This window comes from Saccostrea cucullata, unplaced genomic scaffold, assembly GCF_032062105.1.
Source record: "Saccostrea cucullata isolate Sc308-1 unplaced genomic scaffold, CSIRO_AGI_Scuc_v1 ctg4585, whole genome shotgun sequence".
In the NCBI taxonomy this organism is placed as follows: Eukaryota; Metazoa; Mollusca; class Bivalvia; order Ostreida; family Ostreidae; genus Saccostrea; species Saccostrea cuccullata.
Genome location: NW_026921725.1, coordinates 24675 through 43504, shown reverse-complemented (window position 1 = coordinate 43504; position 18830 = coordinate 24675). Strand labels below are relative to the sequence as shown.

Here is an 18830-nt window from a genome sequence, read left to right as displayed (position 1 = left end):
TTCACAGTGTGAAAAATACCAGAAGTGCGAGAAAACTCGAGATTTTCCTTCCCATTACAAGGAATGTTGTAAAAAATATTCCTTGGCCTCTTATAAGATTAAGAACAACTTAATAAACCATACTGACAGAGGTAAGACTGCGAACATTCCCCAAATATGTTAATTGCTGAAATTTATGTTTACAATGTTTTTCACTTTAAGCTGACTTATAGACCGCTCAACTATGATGTCATGTAGCATATGACTACATTACAAAAAAGACGTAGGCAAAGGGAAAATCAAAGAAAATGTAATAAACAGAAAATTCAATGTTTCGTATTTAAATAATATGGAATTTATTTAACTAATGAGACAAAATATCCTGTCCCATACATGAAATAATTTCCATATTCAACTACAAATCATTGAATATCCTCAATATACATGTGTACACTTAACTGTACTAAACAAGAGGCCCATGGGCCACATTGCTCACCTGAGTAGGTTTGACCATGCTGTTCTTTACCACATTCCCCCACTGTAATACATATTGTGACCCAACCCTACCACATTGGTCATAATTTGGAAAATCAAAATCTACACTACCCATGGATGCTTCCACATAAGACTAAATATTAATATTATAAGTAATGAGTTCAGACTATGTACTTTTTATTGCTTAAGGAGGCTGGGGGTCAACAAATTAACCATCATTTCCTAGATATGATATCTCAATCTCTCAACTATCATTTGGCAAAGAAAAATTTTATAAATTTAAGTTTTAAACTATGATCATTTTTCTATATCGTGGAACTCTTCTTCTAAAGATGATCAAAATAGTATGAGAATGGCCACAACCACCCAGACCCTTTAAATGATTAATCTGAAATTGAAACATACAATAAAATAAGAGTTTTTGATTTTATTCACAATTGCTTGCATATTTGAATTTGAATCATTCAATATATTCACTTTCTGAATCAGAATCTTCATTCAAATCAGAAAAATTAGAGTCATAATCAGAGTCATCTACTTCAACTTCAGGATTGTCTTTTGGCTGATCTACAACTTCATCTTCACAGATACATGATGCCTCAATAATTTCTGACACAACAGCACTAATGGTACCTGAACAGTGAACATAAGTTTCAGCTTTTCTGGCCCAGTAGTTCCTGTGAAGAAGATTTTTAAAGTATTTTCCTATATCTTTCAATTTAAAACTTGTGTTCCCTATTGTGGCCTCGCCCTACCCCTGGACGTCATGATTTGAACAATTTAGAATCTACACTACCCTAGGATGCTTCCATATAAGTTTCAGCTTTTCTGGCCCAGTGGTTCTTAATTGAGAAGAAGATTTTTAAAGTTTTTTCCTTCATATTTCTATGTAAAATTTTGATTCCCTATTGTGGCCCAGTCCTACCCCCGGGGGTTATGATTTGAACAATTTACAATATACTCTACCCTAGGATGCTTCCACATAAATTTCAGTTTTTCTGGGCCAGACAACAGGTGATAAGACATGACAAGGAGCTTACAGCGGGTGTGACCGGTCCGCAGGGGATGCTCCTCCTCCATGGCACCTGATCCCACCTCTGATGTTTCGGAGGTCTGTGTTGGCTCTGCTCCTATTTTGTATCGTTTTATGGACTTTGATATTAAATACTGTTCGTTATCTCCATATCCTATGTTTAAGATGAAGATAAATTAGCCTTTTACATCGTGTCTGTAAGAGATATTTTATTTCAATAATGATCAATCATTTTAGTCATTAAAATCTAAAATATCATAAAAATTATGAGAATTTATTAAAGCAATTATATTTTTTGCATAAGGGACACTGACAACCACCATCATGAGTGTAAAATAATTATGTTTTTAAGCATTTGACAGACTTTTTGAAATATTACAATCACTCCAGGCATGATAATGAATCAATCAAATTACTTACTAGTACCATTCATGTGCTCAGTACTCAGTGCTTTACAGTTTGAGTGTCTGTATGTCATCTAAGATTGTGATCAAGGGAATTTAAATAATCTTAAAGTAATATTTGGTGGCAGTATTTTTTCCATAAAAATATGTTAGGGGGGGCTTTGACTAAAATCAGGGGACGCTTTGACTAAAATTAGGGGACACTTTGACCGGGATGTTTTTATTAGGGGGCGTTTGGACTGGCTCCCGCTGCACTCCCTACCCCCTTTTGATTTGCAAAATAAGAGAGAGAAAGAATAAGACCCAAATTTCTATAGTGTATTGTGTTCTTATTATAGAAAAATGTTCATTGAAAGGCTAATGTTGTAATATATAAAGAAATTTGGTTGTGATAACAAAATGAAACCCTACTTCTTTACATAATAGGATTTAAAGGTTCAGAGATTTTTTTTTCACTCTTTCAAAAAATTTCAGGTAATCTATAGGTACAATTATTTTTTTCACAGGTTGATCAACCTACCATTTTTAAAAACCATACTCCAGTTTGCGTAATTTGACTACATGTACATGTTTATGTAAAACGTAAGTTATATAAACTATTCCTCTTCACCCCCCCCCACCTTGAAAAATTTCTAGATCCGCGCCTGAATAATAATCACCAGCTGATCACTTGAGGGTTGTTTACAATGTCATTTACCATTTCTAATCTTTTGAATGTCACATTCATTCTATATTCATTTAATTAAGCACTTCTTCACACGTTTATTACATATATATTACATGTAAGTAACTGAGAAATTGTGTATTTGCTATTGTTAGAAGTAAAACAGACTATATCATTTTCTGCACATTGAATCATCTTCACTTCTTTTAACACTGGGGTAAAATATTTCACAACACCAAGAACAACATAAATAATTTATTATAATAATTTAAAAGCATTGACAACCCCTATATATTTTTATAGCACCAAAAGATGTTTATTTTTCCAACCACGTGGAGGCATGTAAACAAAGGACGATAACTCTAAATTTACATGATTTAATGTTTCTCGTTTCATGTGTTTGAGGTGATAAAATTCGATAAATAAAGACTAATTGAATCAAAATTTATGTGCAAAAAATGTTCAAGTGAATGAAGGCAAATAAAATGAGCTTTACTTACATTAAATGCATAAATCCCAAAACACACATCTACTTCCTGTCAAAATCTTACAGGAACTGGTGCAGATCTCGCACGGTCTCGAGGCTGGTCTCGTTAGAGGTCAAATCGACCACTCGGATGTTACGCTACACTTAACAGCAATAAAGAATATCATCCGAACACATTAGTAGGGGTGATATTGAAATCCGACTAAAATTGGAGGAGGTGTAGCATTTTGAAAGAATTTCACGGAAATTTCTATTTTTAGTAACCACGGCAACTTCGTTCATCGAAATTAAAAAACCGATACATAGAATTATGTACCTTAGTTAAGTCTATTTGTGTGCCAAGTTATATTGAAATCAGACCAAAACTTTAGGAGGAGTCGCACTTTGAACAAGAGGCCCATGGGCCTCATAGGTCACCTGAGAATCATGCAACAACTTTCAAATAATAGAATTTGGTTCATGTTTTAAGGTGGATCCGAAAACGGATAGCAATAGGTCACCTGAGTTTACTCAGGTGACCTAAAAATTGTTTACAGACAGACAGACAGACGGAAGTGTTAATTCGTGCTATCTGGACGAATAATTAATAGCTGTGACGATCAACAACATGCGTTTCTTCAATACACATACAACATAATAATTCATACACCGAACCCGACCCGAATTCCGAACCCGTTCCAAATATAGTATACAGCATTTCATCAACATCCCCTTTTCTTTAGAAAATTTGACAAAATTTCATCAAAACATCAAATTTCATAAACAAAATAGACTTTCATCATTTTACACATATAAAATGAATAATGCACTTATCTAGCACAAACTGTCAGTCACTGAAATGGTAAGTATCTGAACTATAGACACAAAATGATCAATTGCAATTTACATGTACAAAATGACTAGAAAATCAAACGACTAAATGACTTAATTTCATAATACAAAGTCCATTAACCAGGATTGTTCACTAGCTTAGGATCTGTTACAAAGTTTCTCTGTATGCCGTCTGAATTATCAACTGGGACTGAACGCATCGGTGAGCGGTCACGACTGTAGAAATTGACTGCGGTAGGTCGCACATGAATTCTGTTTCTACGATAAGTGGTTCCATTCTGGTCCTTGACAATGTATGTCCTTGGTCCGAGAATACCATTGATTTCCCCGAGTCTCCAGTTGCGTCCATCTAGATGCTGGAAGAATACTGCTTGACCAACGTCCAATTCACTCTGCTCGCGAGACTTCCTGTCAAACGATTTCTTTACTGTCTGTCTGCGTTGATTCCTCTTCCTGATGAATGCATCAGTTTCTGGTTTCTCGAGTTTCTGTGGAAAATGTGGAATCATGCCACGCACTTTCCTGTTAAACATAATTTCTGCAGGACTAATACCAGTATCCTGTTTTGGTGTATTTCTTTGCTCGAGAATTGCTTCATAAGGATCAGTCTTCTCAACTTCACATTTCCTTAACAATGTCTTCATGATTTTAACAGCTGACTCGGCCTTGCCATTGGCTTGTTGATGCATCGGCGATGTCATGTGAGTGATACCCCACTTCTTCGCAAAATCTTGGAATTCTTGGCTTACGAACTGTGGTCCTCCATCAGACATGATTACATTTGGAACTCCAAATCGAGCAAATTGTTTCTTGAGTAAGGCTATTATTCTGGAGCTTGTCAAAGATGTGAGTAAATCGATTTCGATGAAACTAGAGAAATAGTCAACTGCAATCAAATAATGCTTTCCATTCAGCTCAAACAGGTCAAGTCCTATTTTCTGCCATGGAGTAGATCCTTCTGCATGCTGCATCAATGGAGCATTTTGGTTCATGGGTTTTCTTTCTTGACATATTGAACAACAATCAGCCAACTGCTTGATATCTGAATTCATTCCAGGCCAAAATATTGTTCCTCTTGCCCTTCTCAGCATGCTATCATATCCAAAATGAGCCTTGTGAAGTCTGGCCTTCATTTCACTCCTCAAAGATTTAGGGATAATTACGGCTTCACCTTTGAGCAGAAGTCCATCACTGTATGATATAGTGTCTCTAAAGTCAAAGTAATGGCGAATTCTCTGTGGCGTTTCTTGTTTCTGCTCCGGCCACCCGTTCATCACAGTTTCCTTGAGAATTTGCATTTCCTCGTCAATCTCTGTTGCTTCTTTTATTTCACTAAGGCGAGCATCAGGAATGTCACATGGTTCATCACTCTTCAATGCCATGATTCTAAGTCTCTCACTAAAATTACACTCCTCACTCTTCAGATATGCGCGACTCAATGTATCTGCAATTGTTAGGTTAGTTCCCTTGACATATACGAAGTCAAAATCGTACCGGTTCCATCTCATCATGATGTCCTGTAGTCGCTTCGGTGCCATTGCTAGAGGTTTCTTCAGGATGGCCTCCAATGGTTTATGGTCATTCTGTATCGTCACATTACGGCCATATGTATATTGGTCAAAACGTTCCAGACCGTATAACACAGACAACGCTTCTTTCTCGATCTGCGCCCAGTTTCTCTCGGACACTGTCAGTGATCTAGATGCATACTCCACCGGTCTACCTTCCTGCAGGAGAACTGCACCAATGCCGTCTTTACTACTGTCCACTTGTACTACTACTTCCTTTCCAGGGTCAAAGTACGCTAGTACAGGAGTTTCTGTCAGCATCTTCTTGATCCTCTGAAATGCTGCTTCACAGTCTTTAGACCAATGCCATGCCTTATCTTTGCGAGTGAGTTCTCTGAGCGGCTCCATTATGGTAGAAAGGTCTGGAAGAAACTTTGCCATGTACTGGACCATGCCACACAGTCTCTTGATTCCTGAAACATCAGTAGGAGGTTGCATGTCATTGATGGCTTTTACTTTCTTGTCATCAATTTTCACTCCATCTCTGGAAATAACATGTCCATGAAATGAGATTTCTTTGAGTCCAATCTCTTGTTTTTCTTTATTCAAGATGATGTGTCTCTCCTCACATCTCTCCAACACTTTTCTCAATTTTAAATCATGGTCTTGCTCGGCTTCTCTGTCATTTTCTCCACAGCCTGCTATGATGATATCATCCACCACACTGAAAACACCTGTCATGTTTCCGAACACCTCGTCCAGTTTCCTCTGGAATATTTCACTTGAAACCTTTAGTCCGAAAGGCAGTCTTGCCCATCTGTACCTTCCAAAGGGAGTTATCATTGTCGTTAATCTGCTGGATTCTTCGTCCAACTTCACATGCCAAAAAGCCTCCTTGACATCAAGTTTTGTGAAGGTTCTGGCCTTACTGAGCTGCGGTAGAATGTCATCGAGAACAGGTAAGCGATAATGTTCTCTCATCAACGCTGTGTTGAGTGCTTGTGGGTCAATACACAATCGTAGCTTGCCGTTGGCTTTCCGAGCAATAGCCATCTGGCTGACCCATGGAGTAGGCTCTGTAATCGGAATAAGTACTCCTCTATCTTCAAGCTTCTGAAGTTCATCACGTACCAAACTCTGGAGTGCGATAGGGATCTTCCTGCAGGGAAGAGCTTTGGGTTTCACATTTGGGTCGACATGTAGATGCGCTGTTCCCAAATCAGCTAAGTCACTGCTTGACACACTGGCTATGAATCTCTCGTCATTTATGGTAATCAACTTCAATTTCTGCACCGCTTCAAGTCCAAGTAAACATGTAAAATGATTTGGAACGACAATGAATCTGAGTTGGTGCTTCCATTTGTACGTGGATTGATGACTGTCAGATCTGCCTCACCAAGCGGTTTCATGTTTGTCTTGTTCCACATGTTCAAGCGGATTTTGGTAGGCTTGCATTGCTGCTTGCGGACATAACGCTGAGAAATCGTATTCACATCTGCGGCACTATCGAGTTGAAATCTAATGTCACACTCATTGATGCGCATTATTGCAGTCACTTCTTTGCCACCAGAACTTACAGCTTTCAACCATTGATCCTCATTGAATTCTTCTTCCTGACTGACTGAATGTATCTTCTTGCACTTTGCTTTGAAATGATTCCTTCCACCACACTGTTCACAACACTTTCCCCATGCTGGACACTTTTGTTTTCCTGGTTCGTGTTTGTACCCACAGAATTCACAGTCTTTCTTCTTATACAGAGTTTGTTTAGTCTTTGGAATTTCCTTCTTTTTCTCTGTCTTCTGTTTACTGTGTGTGTACTTGTCAGATTTCTGTAGCTTGTTCACTTTCAGAGTGGTTTCTCGTAGTTCCTTCACTTGTCTATTTGATTGTTCATACGCCCTACATACTTGTATAGTTCTGTCGAGTGTGAGTTTGTCCTCCCTGAGTAGAAGTTCCTGTAACTTTCCAGTGACCGTGAACACTATTTTGTCTCTCATCATTCTTTCAGGTTCTTTAAAGTTGCAAGATGCTGCACGGGTCTTCAGATCTGTGAGAAAACTATCAAATGGATCTTGGTATGGGAGCTTCCAAAATCTGTGTGATTCAAGTACCTCATTTGATCTGGGGTTACAATAAGATTGTAATTTCTCAAACAGTTTTTCAGGGTCATTCTCATCATTAACATTGTCCCACTTGAATTGGTCATAAATTTCTACCACGTGGGGGCCTCCACAACTGAGCTACCTGCACTTCTTTGGCCTTCTCTAAGCCACCGGAAGCTGCGAGATACACCTCGACCTGTCTTCTCCATTTCTTTTAATTTTCTGACACATTTCCTGTTGTTAATTCTAACTCAGGCGGTAATCGAAAAGGACAGTTATATACCTGCACTGGGGTTGGTTCTGCTTCGCCCATGTTATATATGCAAATGGCGGATGCACGTGGTTACACAAAAAGTCAAACTTTACTCGTACAAATATCAGTTTGTAATGTTCAAAGTCACCTTAAGAATGCCGATATGGAGCATTGAGACGTTTTCAGAGTCCACACATCGCTGCCGCCATGTTAATTCGTGCTATCTGGACGAATAATTAATAGCTGTGACGATCAACAACATGCGTTTCTTCAATACACATACAACATAATAATTCATACACCGAACCCGACCCGAATTCCGAACCCGTTCCAAATATAGTATACAGCATTTCATCAACAGGAAGGACAGCTAGACGGCCGGACGCCGGACGCATTACTATCGCAGAAGCTCTTCTGGTCTCGTACCAGTAGAGCTAAGAAACTAAATATAATAAGCAGCTGACTTAGAAATAAGAAGAAAGTGCCCATCTAAAATAAAACATTTTCTAAAAAACTTTTTTTGAAAAGGTAAATTAAAGGTAAAAAATGAAGCAGCTAAATTTCATTGTAGAATTCAAGTTGTACATAAGTGCAGTTCTGAAAGCTAATCTTAGGCCCGTAGGAAGCGATTTCAGTTTTTCTTGGGGGGGGGGCATTATAAATTACCAATAGTTCCTAACAAGCAAAAAAAGAGGTCTATCAGACACTTTTACTGAGGGGGCACAAGCAAAGCATGCAGTACATGTAGCTTTGTTTTATAACAATTATGGAAAAAGCATATCTTATATAGCCTACCCATGTTCAGTATCTTCATTTAGCAATCTGTCTTAAAAAGTTCACGACAAATTCACAGGTTTCCCCTACGTAAAATTCACAAACGTTTTCTTCGGCCACCGGTATTCCATTCACGTCACGATGAGGTCAGATGTAAAACGTCATTAAAGTCTGCGAAAGCACAAATTAAACATCATTTCGACAGGGATGTCTAACAAATTCTTCCATGTCATCAAACATTAATTCACAGTCTTGGCACTGGGAACATATGTATTTCTTTCCAACCCGTGTCATAAAATGCATCACTATTCGCCATCTTGGAAATGCTTCTGTCCTGCGTGCACCACCTCGAGTTCTGATGCAGACAAAACTCTGTCCCGAACGTAGTTCGGTACGACTTGATTCGATGGAATTGTGACAGAAACATTCAGAACTTTGAATCAAGTGCACCATTTAATTAAGCACACAACTCCTATTGCAAGAACTATTTTGTGACAATGAAGATAATAGTTATAGACGAGACGTATATTTTTATTTTCAAAAGTTCTGATTACAAGTTTAAGCGCCAGTCCTACAATCTATAAAACAACGATTATCAATGTTCGTCCATGAAGAGTGTTGCTGTATTTTCAGTGTATTTAGAAGTGTACACAATCTTGATGTCACTTATCATGCAGCTTAACAAGGCCGAGTCTATTTCGAGTTTTCGCTCTTTACGCATGTTTTCGCGCAACTTTGCATTTCCATGTACTCGTTCGTGTGAGGTGTTACCAGTGTTTCGTCTTTATTTTTCTTAATCCCGAATTAACATTATAGTGATAAATATTACATGCAAGTCATAAATTTGAATTTTATCGCTTAATGTATATTGCGACATAAAACAGCTCGACCAGTTTGCGGTATTGACGTTCCTAGCAGAAGACTGTGAACGACCAAGACGATAAAATTTCGAGTATGAATCGTACTCGAGATGACATGGGGGCGTTTCACAAAGAAGTCGATGACGGAACATCGTAGGAAACGAATAAGTAATTTACAGAAATCCATTTTTTTGTAAAATGATTCTTTTACACCAGCTGCTGGCAGCGTTTTATACCTTGACCATTCTTATCAGAGCACTGTACAGCCTCCCGACGTTGGGAAACTATCTCAAGATGCATTTGATGATGTAAATGAACTTTTTTTTAAAGCAAATTGAAACCGTTGAACTTGTCACGTTTTGTTATAGATTTACAAAAATATGAAATGTACAGTTTGCGCAAAAAATGTTTTGTTGGGGGATGCAGTGGGGGGAGTTGGTGGCCATTTATAGTCAAATGCTGGTCATGTTCAGAGTTTATGTGTGTCGATGAACAAGACAGTGGGAAAGGAGACAACAACACAGTGCCAAAGATTTTGATGTAAACACCAAGCTAGCAACAGGTAATGTGACAAAAATAAAACCTTGTGTACAATACATGTATCTAAATTGATCAATCCAATTATCTCATGCTTTTGGTTATTTTCTATCTGCATTGTTCACACAATATAGGTTAAAAATTAAGATGAAAAAAATGAATTTCAATTCAATTGCAAGTTTGTGAATTTCACTTTCAACAAATATGATGGTACCCTGTATTATTTTCTTTCTTCTAAATAATAAAAAGCAATAAGGAAATTTATGTAAATAAAGTAAATTTTAAATTAATACAAATACCACAAGAAAGTTGTTTTTTTTAACAGAAATGTACCATACTGGAGGCTTATCTCAGCTTAACAACTTTTTATCCGTGTTAAATCTACCACTGCCTGCATCCAAGACAATACAAATGAGATGTGAGGAAGTTGGCTCTACATTGGAGAGGTTGGCTTGTGAGTCAACGGACAAAGCACTCCAAAAAGAAGTTGAAGTGTCAACTGATGAAGGAATGTAAGAGATACTTTTCTATCATGCGTAGCAGATCACTAATAACTGGTTAACAAACTGAACATGTTGCATCGGAATCTAAATCGAGTTGGTCAATGGTTATATGATGTAATCAAAAAGCCCAAAAGGTTGCCTGAACAACATGACTTTATGGATGTGAGAAACCTGTTTTAACACAAAATTTCAGGCACAGAAGGGCTATAAAAACAGGTTTGGGAGATCTTTTGTTGTGGAATTAGTAAAAAAATAAATATGCCAGGAACACAGTAAAATCTGCAGTTTGAACATTATATTAGAATTGTTTCTCTTTTCTTTATTGGTCTTTTTTCAATTTCAGATTACATATTCTAACAGTATCATAAATATTGTAGCTTCACCACTTTTGATGTGTGCTGATCAATCCACTGGATTTTCACTAATAGCCAGTTCTGATCAAACTTTCAACATTGAGGCTCCTGTCCAAGGTAATTGCTAAACAAATGATTTTTAGCTCAACTTAACTTCAGGCCCAAGTGAGCTTTTCTGATCAAAAATTGACTGTTGTCTGTCAATGAAAACTTTTCACAGTTTCATTTTCTCATCCAAACTTGACACAGAGAATCAGGTTTGTTCAAATTCTGATCCCCAGGGATAGGGTGGGGCCACAATATACAATCCAAGTTTCACACAGGCGTGTGCATGTATAGGAAAATCTTCTTCTCAATAAAAAAAAATGACAGTACAAACTTGGAGGAAAAAAAAACACAATTTGTGAAAAAAAATATGTAAGCATCCATAGTTAGTGTAAATTGAATTTTGTTCAAATTATAGTACCCCCCCCCCCCCCATTTTGAGAGCTAGGTTTGGACCTCTTGTGCAGTCAAGTTTTTTTTAATAGTAAATTGAAATTTTTTTCTAAGTCATTGTCTTTCTAGCATTGCCCTAACCAAGAGACAGAGGGTCAGCCTATGTTGAGTTTAAAACATCAAGATCAAATATGCATAGAGCAGCGCAATTTAGTTCGATAAATGTACCGTAAATCTGAAAACTTTTACTGTAGGTAATTTTTGGCAAAATGTTTGCATTGCATTCGCAAAAATATCTTTTGTAAAAATAAATGAACATCTACAAAAATCTAGTTTTTAACCCAGTGAACAGGTATCCGTACGCAGTATTCATTTTAGGAATCCTGTACATACTACAAGGTAATTTCCTATGACAAAACTAACATGGATAGTGTATTCACTAGACCTTCATGTAATATCGTCTGATGGTTTGACAGTGAGAATGTCCCACAACAAATCCCTAGCAAGACAGCTTATTTGCGAAGTACTTAATCTGGGAGCCCGCTTCACAAAGACTACTTAGGACTAAGTTATATCTTACGAAAGAACTTATTGCTGAGTTCATTTCTTATCCGTTTTACCAATCTGATCAAATCTATGAAATTCTTAAGCTTTATCTTAAGTTTAGGAGAGGTAAATTGATGGCTGAAGAACAACTAAATATGGCGGCTGCTTATTTTATTAGAAATCATTGGACTCTCTTTCGACGAGAAGGAATTGCTCGAGACAGAAATAATACAGTTGATTGTATGGATGATCAGAAGATTATCTCAAAATAAGATTCCTTCGCCTTTTGATTCATGATACCTGCGGGGGATCAGAAACGATATCAAAGGCCTACAAGAAATCACACTCAATCCCACCATCCCTTCAAGCCATGGCCGCATTACTATTTTTAGCCACGGGAAGTTTCCAAACGGTTACTGCCGACTTTCACGGTTTAAGAAAGCATACCAAGCTTTGATAGGGATGTGTCTGAATCCTTAGTAAAAGCAGTCTAACACTTAACAATGCTAGATGATGAGAGTGCAATTACAAATGCTTTGTTTCATTTCTCAAGAATGAGTAGATTTCCAAATATTATTGGTGCGATAGACGGAACACATGTTTTGAGTTAAGTCTCTGTAATGTTTATCACTCCATTCATAAGGGTTCGTTCACACACAACATTAAGTTACTGACTATGATTTATTCAGTCTACAAACATCATGGCTACTGGCCAAATGATACAAAACGGAAAGCATGCGTTAGATCTTAATGATGAACCCAATAAGATACAAACTCCGGATTTCCGGTATAATGGACATAACACTTTTCCCCTGTTAACAGAAATCTGAGATTGCAATATTATCAATTATTCAAAAATAATCAATTACAGTCTTTCAAACTCTAAAACAAATCAGATAAATGTACAATATGACATATTTAACACTGTTCAATCAGTCTCTGAGGCCTTCGATGTTCTCGTCGTGGATATCGCGGTTGAGTGTGATTGACATCCTCAGCAACAACGGAAGATGTTGATTATTTCTGGTTCATTTGCCATTGACATAGAATCCTGAGAAATCGGAACACAAGTTGGCTTGACGGTAGACGGTTTATCTGACAGTTCAACTCGACTCTCAAATGGTACACTAACAGGCACAATACTGGTAAACGAATTCTGTTTCATTGGTTCGGAGTTGTTCAACGCGCACTGAACATCCAATTCACGAATCTGGTCGATATGTCGTTTCCACTGCATACCTCTGACATTCACACGATATGTGACAGGTCCAAGTTTACGCGTAATTATCCCGTCGATCCACGATACTTTTCCACCACGGTAATCACGTATCATCACTCTTTCACCATTGTGAAACATTCGAGTGTTCTTACATGTAGCTGGCACAGATTTTCTCTGAATTCGATCTGTTAGCTGTGGTTTCACAACATCTATTCTTGTTCGTAATTTTCGGTTTAGAAATAACTCCCATGGTGTTTTATTTGTCGTCGTATGGGGTGTGGTACGATATGATAACAAAAATGCTGCAAGTTTCTGATTTAGCGTTCCCGTCTCACTTGCCATGTTTTTCATTGCTTGTTTGAAAGTACGCACTGCCCTCTGTGCCTCCCCATTCGATGCAGGGTGATACGGAGCCGATTTGATGTGCCGCACTCCATTCTCCTTCAGAAAAGTTTCGAATTCCTCGGACACAAACTGCGGTCCATTGTCTGAAACAATCTCTACCGGTAGTCCATATGAGGAGAATAGATATCGCAATGCATTAATAGTACTCTCAGATGTAGTAGAATTCATCCAATTCCTACCAAACAATGCTGGTCCATTTCCTTTCACGACAACAACAGGTAAAGTTTTCATCTGTGTCTGATACTTCACATTCACTTTCACTTCACCCAACACTCCTAACATTTCACCTGAATATGTCTTCAGAATAGCCTCACTAGGACACAATGTCACTTTGTTCTGTAAGTGAGTGTGGTACAACTGTTCTGATATCACTGAAATAGAGGCACCAGTGTCCAAGTCCATTTCAATAGGTACATCTTCCAGTGTTACAGAAATCTTCATTGCTTCGACTCCTCTCTTTTCTCCTGACAGTGAGAAAATAGGCCAATGTTCATTTTCATTGTCGTCATCTGAACAGTCCTGGTTTTCCGTCACAAAATTTAACTTGGACTTCTTCTTTTGTTTCTTATGCTGCACTGATTTCTTTTTCGAGCACATTTTATGTATATGTCCCATTTCCTGACATGTGTGACATTTACTGTTCTTGTAAAAGCACTTATCGGGTATGTCACTAGTCTTCCCGCACCTGTAGCAAGGTTTACTCTTTACGACACAGACCTTGTGTCCAGTTTCAAGTCCGTGAGCATCCTGAGCATCAGCCTTTAGTTTGCGGGCTTCATTCTCAGCGAGTTCCATAGAAATTGCTATGTCCATGGCTCTCTATAACTCTAATTTGTCCTCAGCCAATAATTTCCGCTGGGTTGCCACTGATGAAAGACCACACACTAAACGATCACTTAAAGCTTGATTCAAAAACTCACCAAAATCACAATGTTCACTAAGCTTTCTAAGTTCAGCAATATACTGACTAACAGTTTCCTGTTTTCCCTGATTTCTCTGGTAAAATCGAAATCGTTCTGCAATCGCTAGTGGTTTTGGTTTCAAGTGTTGCGCTATCAAAGTTTTCAATTCCGCATAGGTTTTATCATATGGCTTTTCCGAGGACGTTAAATTACGAATAAGTCCGTACATCTTCTGACCACATACTGTCAATAATATGGACTTCTTTTTGTCATTATCGTCAATTCCATTGGCAGTTAAAAAATGTTCTAACCTTTCAATGTGTTCATCCCAATTCATGTCGAACTCGTAGTTCTCTATTTTTCCGTAGACAGCCATAGTACCAGTATTTGCGGTTGTGGTGTTGTAAATCTCGTCGCCAGTTGTAATGTTTATCACTCCATTCATAAGGGTTCGTTCACACACACGACATTAAGTTACTGACTATGACTTATTCAGTTAGCTATTCCACCTAAAAATAAAATAGAAAACATTGGTAATACAATGATATGCAATAGGTCCTAAAGTGCAAAACTTAGTTATAAATAGAAAGATTTTCATTGGTTATCCTTCCCATTGTTATTTAAATTAATTCTAATTACCTCAACCTAAAGTGGAAGTAAGCTCCAAAGGGCAGTAACTCAATCTCATTATTGAAGGAAAAAAGTCTTATAATGAAAGATAACTCTTACTTCATACCTTCTATAGTCTTTTTCTAAAAATGTGTTAAATTATCTTCAGCTCTGATGTCTATACAGGGCAATTTATTTGCCTTAAAAAGTAAACAGCACACTCCTTGATGTCACAGAAGGATAAGGTGGTAAAGAAGCCTCAGGAAATTCACTAAAATGTTGAGTAACAGTGATCCAGTTTGGCGGTATCTAAATAAAATTAATAAAAGATAAATTAATTCATCTTCTTTTATATTCAAAAAGGAGAACAAATTATGCTGAGAGGCAATAATACTGTAAATAAAAGTTTTTAAATGACATCTGTATGCAATAAAAATTACCTTTTATAAAGAGATTTCCTTCCTGTATGTCGATATTAATTTCTCTCTCTGTTAACTCAAACTCACAGCCATTCTTCCTTTCTTTATCATCCCAGTACACAACCTATAATATCATTTGTTTGGAGAATTATAATCCTGTTCTTATCAGCTCCTTAGTTCATTAACAACTATACAATATAATATGTAAATTTTAGATGTTCTTATTAGCCATAAATAAGTGATGAAATATATAAAATTTAGGAGTATGGCTGATATAGTTATAAATATTATAACTTGAATATGTCTTACATAAATTTCAAATGAACATTTAGGCAATACACCTTACACCAAAAACATTAATATAAACAATGCATGAATATTTAAAAACATGCACAAGACATAAACATACTAGTACCATTAATAATTAGACAGTGATTAATGCATCATATGAAGAAGAAAAAGGATGACTGATGTATACATGTATTCAAATTGTTGAATAAACTGGTGAACTAGCAAATTTAAAGAAAATGAAATCTTGTCACTTCTTGAAAAAATTTCAATAATATTCATTTTTACAATTCTAATACATTTAAATTATTTTACATTCAACCTTTGAAATTTTTTGAGTTATTTCCATCATTCCTAGTATTTTTGATAATAATGCAAAGACTTTACTTTAAAAAATGAAGTAATAAGCTTCTTTTGTTAGACAGATAATTTAGTATGTGTTTCTTAAATTCTGAATTGACTTCTAAGATTTCCTTTCTTGAAGTCATCTATATATGTACATGTATTTCTATCTGTTTTTGTCTGATATATTGTGCATTGTCTGTTAACATTTTATTATCATCAGCTTTTTCTCTCGAATCGCTGAACCAATGACAACCAATTTTGGCATATAGCATCTATGAGTAAAGGGAAACAAACATTGTGAATTTCATGCCTCTGCCCCTCTGCGGCCTATAGGGTGGGACCAAAACCATCAGAATTAATGCAATCTTTAAAAAAAACCTTCTTCTTTATGCTTGCATGGACAATCAGCAGTCAAACTTTTGGCACAACTGTAATAATTACTGAGCCCTTTACCTAAAGTAATTTTGGAGGAAGGGTGGAGCTTTAGGTAGTCATTATACAATAAAAATGCATTATTTCTTGGAAAATCTTTTTCTTTGCCCATAGATCCTTTACATTGTTGTATTGTACTGTTTTATTGTTCTCAGGTGATCATTAAGGCCATTTGGCCTCTTGTAAATTCATTTAGAGGATATGGTTTAAAAATTTGTTAAGTGCCATGCAATTCTGTGAAACAGTGTTAAATTATCATTATTGAAGATAAAATACTTATATCTGATATTCAATTACTTTGTAAACTCCTTTTTCGAAACTCTTTATTTGGCCCTCCCAATCTCTGTTTTCCCCACTCTCGACCGTCCATGTATGTACAATTTCTTTTCCTACTAAATCACTTGCTTTGAAATTGGACTGTTGTGCATTTTTCCGTAAATTTATTAAATGTAAAAGATTTTCTTGTAACTTGTTCAAGTCAAACTGTTTTCCTTTTGATGAGAATTGCAGTAATTCTCTATGCTCCTTGTCAATTTTGAAAACTTTTTTGTAAATATTAATTTGTTTTTTTAAAGCCTCCATTTTTGCTTTCTTTGTTCTCATCTTTTCTAACTCCTCCCTTATCTTTTCCTCGCACTCCCATAGTCCTACCCTTCTCATATCCTCAATTGCATTATCCAATTGTTTTGACTGTTTCTCTTTCTTTCTTTGCACTTCCTTTTCTTTCTCCTCTAGAATTTTGGTTTGTTTTATAAAAAGTTCTTCTTGCTTATCCTTGTCTTTTTGCATAAACATCCTGTTCTCTGTACGAGCATTATTAATTATTTCTTCTTGCTTACTCAAATCTTTCTCTTTTAACCAATCGTCTGTTTTATTATTTGTATATAAAATGCAACTTTCGATAGTGTTTAAAGATGATGTTGACGATGCTTTTAATTTGAAATCTAATTGGCCCATCAGTCTTTCAATGCAAATGTTATTTGTGTCACAGGACTCGCATTCTGGTAAATCAGTTGTAGTAATATTAAAATACTTGCCGCCACTTAAAAATTCACTAAAAAGTTTACTACCTTTGCTTTTTAAAACAGTACAAATACGCTTTATAAAAACACATGTTAGATCGTCATTTAATGAAGTCTTCAGTAAAAATTCAAAAACCTCGTCATAAAAATATGGACCATAAAAAAGTGAAACTTCATTATTCAACGCCAACTTTGGATTTTCAATAAACAAATCCAAAACATATAAAAATCTCTGAAATACAGAGCCCATATCTAAAATGTTTCCAACTTCATTTGTTTTTAAAAAATAAGGTTCTGTTATAATTTTGCATAAAATGCCAAGTGATCTTAAAAGAGTTAAAAATGTTTTGTTCTGCAAACATGACATAATAAAATTCTGAATAAGAGTGTAAGAAGTTTTCAAAGAATAAAAATATTGTAAAATAAGTTTGTGCATAAAAAAAAGTACCTGCAGCATTGTAAAACATTACATTAAAACGATTCCCTCTAAAATTGACAATGGGAATCTCTGCAACACCATGATTTTTCAAATACACTTGAACAGTATGGGGATCACCTACCCCATCTTTGAAAAATATTTTAGAAAAAGATCTCAAAAGATTCAAAGTAAAAGGCTCTTTTGATGAATTGTTAAAACCAGGAAATTTAAAACACAATTCTTGTTCAATTTTAAAAATTTCGTCAATGCATACATCGGAAAAATTCAAGAGGGGGTGTGTAGAACATTTAAAAGAATGGACATTGTGATGTATATCTTTACTCAAAATGTCATTAACTTTCTGTTCTGTGGCACATCTGTCCGTCATAAAACATGAAACATTGTTTAAAATAATATCACAGTCATTCTCTTTCTGAGCAATATCTGATAAAATATCTTTCGTAACTTCTACATATGTCTCCCCCTTCCCATCACACACCTCTCTTAACCCTGCAGATAAAATTTTCTCACCAGTATTAAATTGTATACCATAAAAATGTTTGCCTTTCTTTGTAGTGGCATCTCTGTGCATAGTAATATTTGTATTGTTTGTAAGTTCCTCATTCAAATGACTTCTACTGACAACACCCATTTCACTTGTAAAAATTCCTGCAGTACTTTTTGATGGAAGATTTTCAACATGAATATTAAAAATATCTAAAACAGCTTGAATAATTGGTGCAATATGTACCAGAGCTATATTCCTACTTCTAAAAATATAATACAAGTTTCTTAATTTAAAATTGTAAGGTTTCCCTTTACTGTTTTCTCTAAAATCTATATTTTTTTTTATATGTACAAATTCTTCATCATCAACATCACAATTCTTTTCTTTCTCTGACACTAAAAAATCAATCTCTTTTTTTAAGTCAGCAATAACTGTTTTTATACTATTGCATTGCACACTTTTGTCAATTTTTTTTACATTTTCTTTTGTCATT

General features: G+C 36.0%; 2 protein-coding genes across 2 annotated transcripts; both read right to left on the bottom strand.

Moving 5' to 3' along the window:
* Positions 1-4009: 4009 nt before the first annotated feature.
* On the bottom strand, positions 4010-7819 carry LOC134260641 (uncharacterized protein K02A2.6-like). Its single transcript, XM_062743195.1, has 3 exons — positions 7790-7819; positions 6798-7596; positions 4010-6696 (listed from the first exon to the last, which is right to left on the bottom strand). Exons 1-3 carry the CDS (start codon positions 7817-7819, stop codon positions 4010-4012), a joined length of 3516 nt encoding a protein of 1171 aa, XP_062599179.1.
* A 7217-nt stretch (positions 7820-15036) lies between these two features.
* On the bottom strand, positions 15037-18504 carry LOC134260638 (uncharacterized). Its single transcript, XM_062743193.1, has 3 exons — positions 16687-18504; positions 15346-15448; positions 15037-15214 (listed from the first exon to the last, which is right to left on the bottom strand). Exons 1-3 carry the CDS (start codon positions 17866-17868, stop codon positions 15177-15179), a joined length of 1323 nt encoding a protein of 440 aa, XP_062599177.1. The 5' UTR covers positions 17869-18504; the 3' UTR covers positions 15037-15176.
* Between the last annotated feature and the right edge of the window lie 326 nt (positions 18505-18830).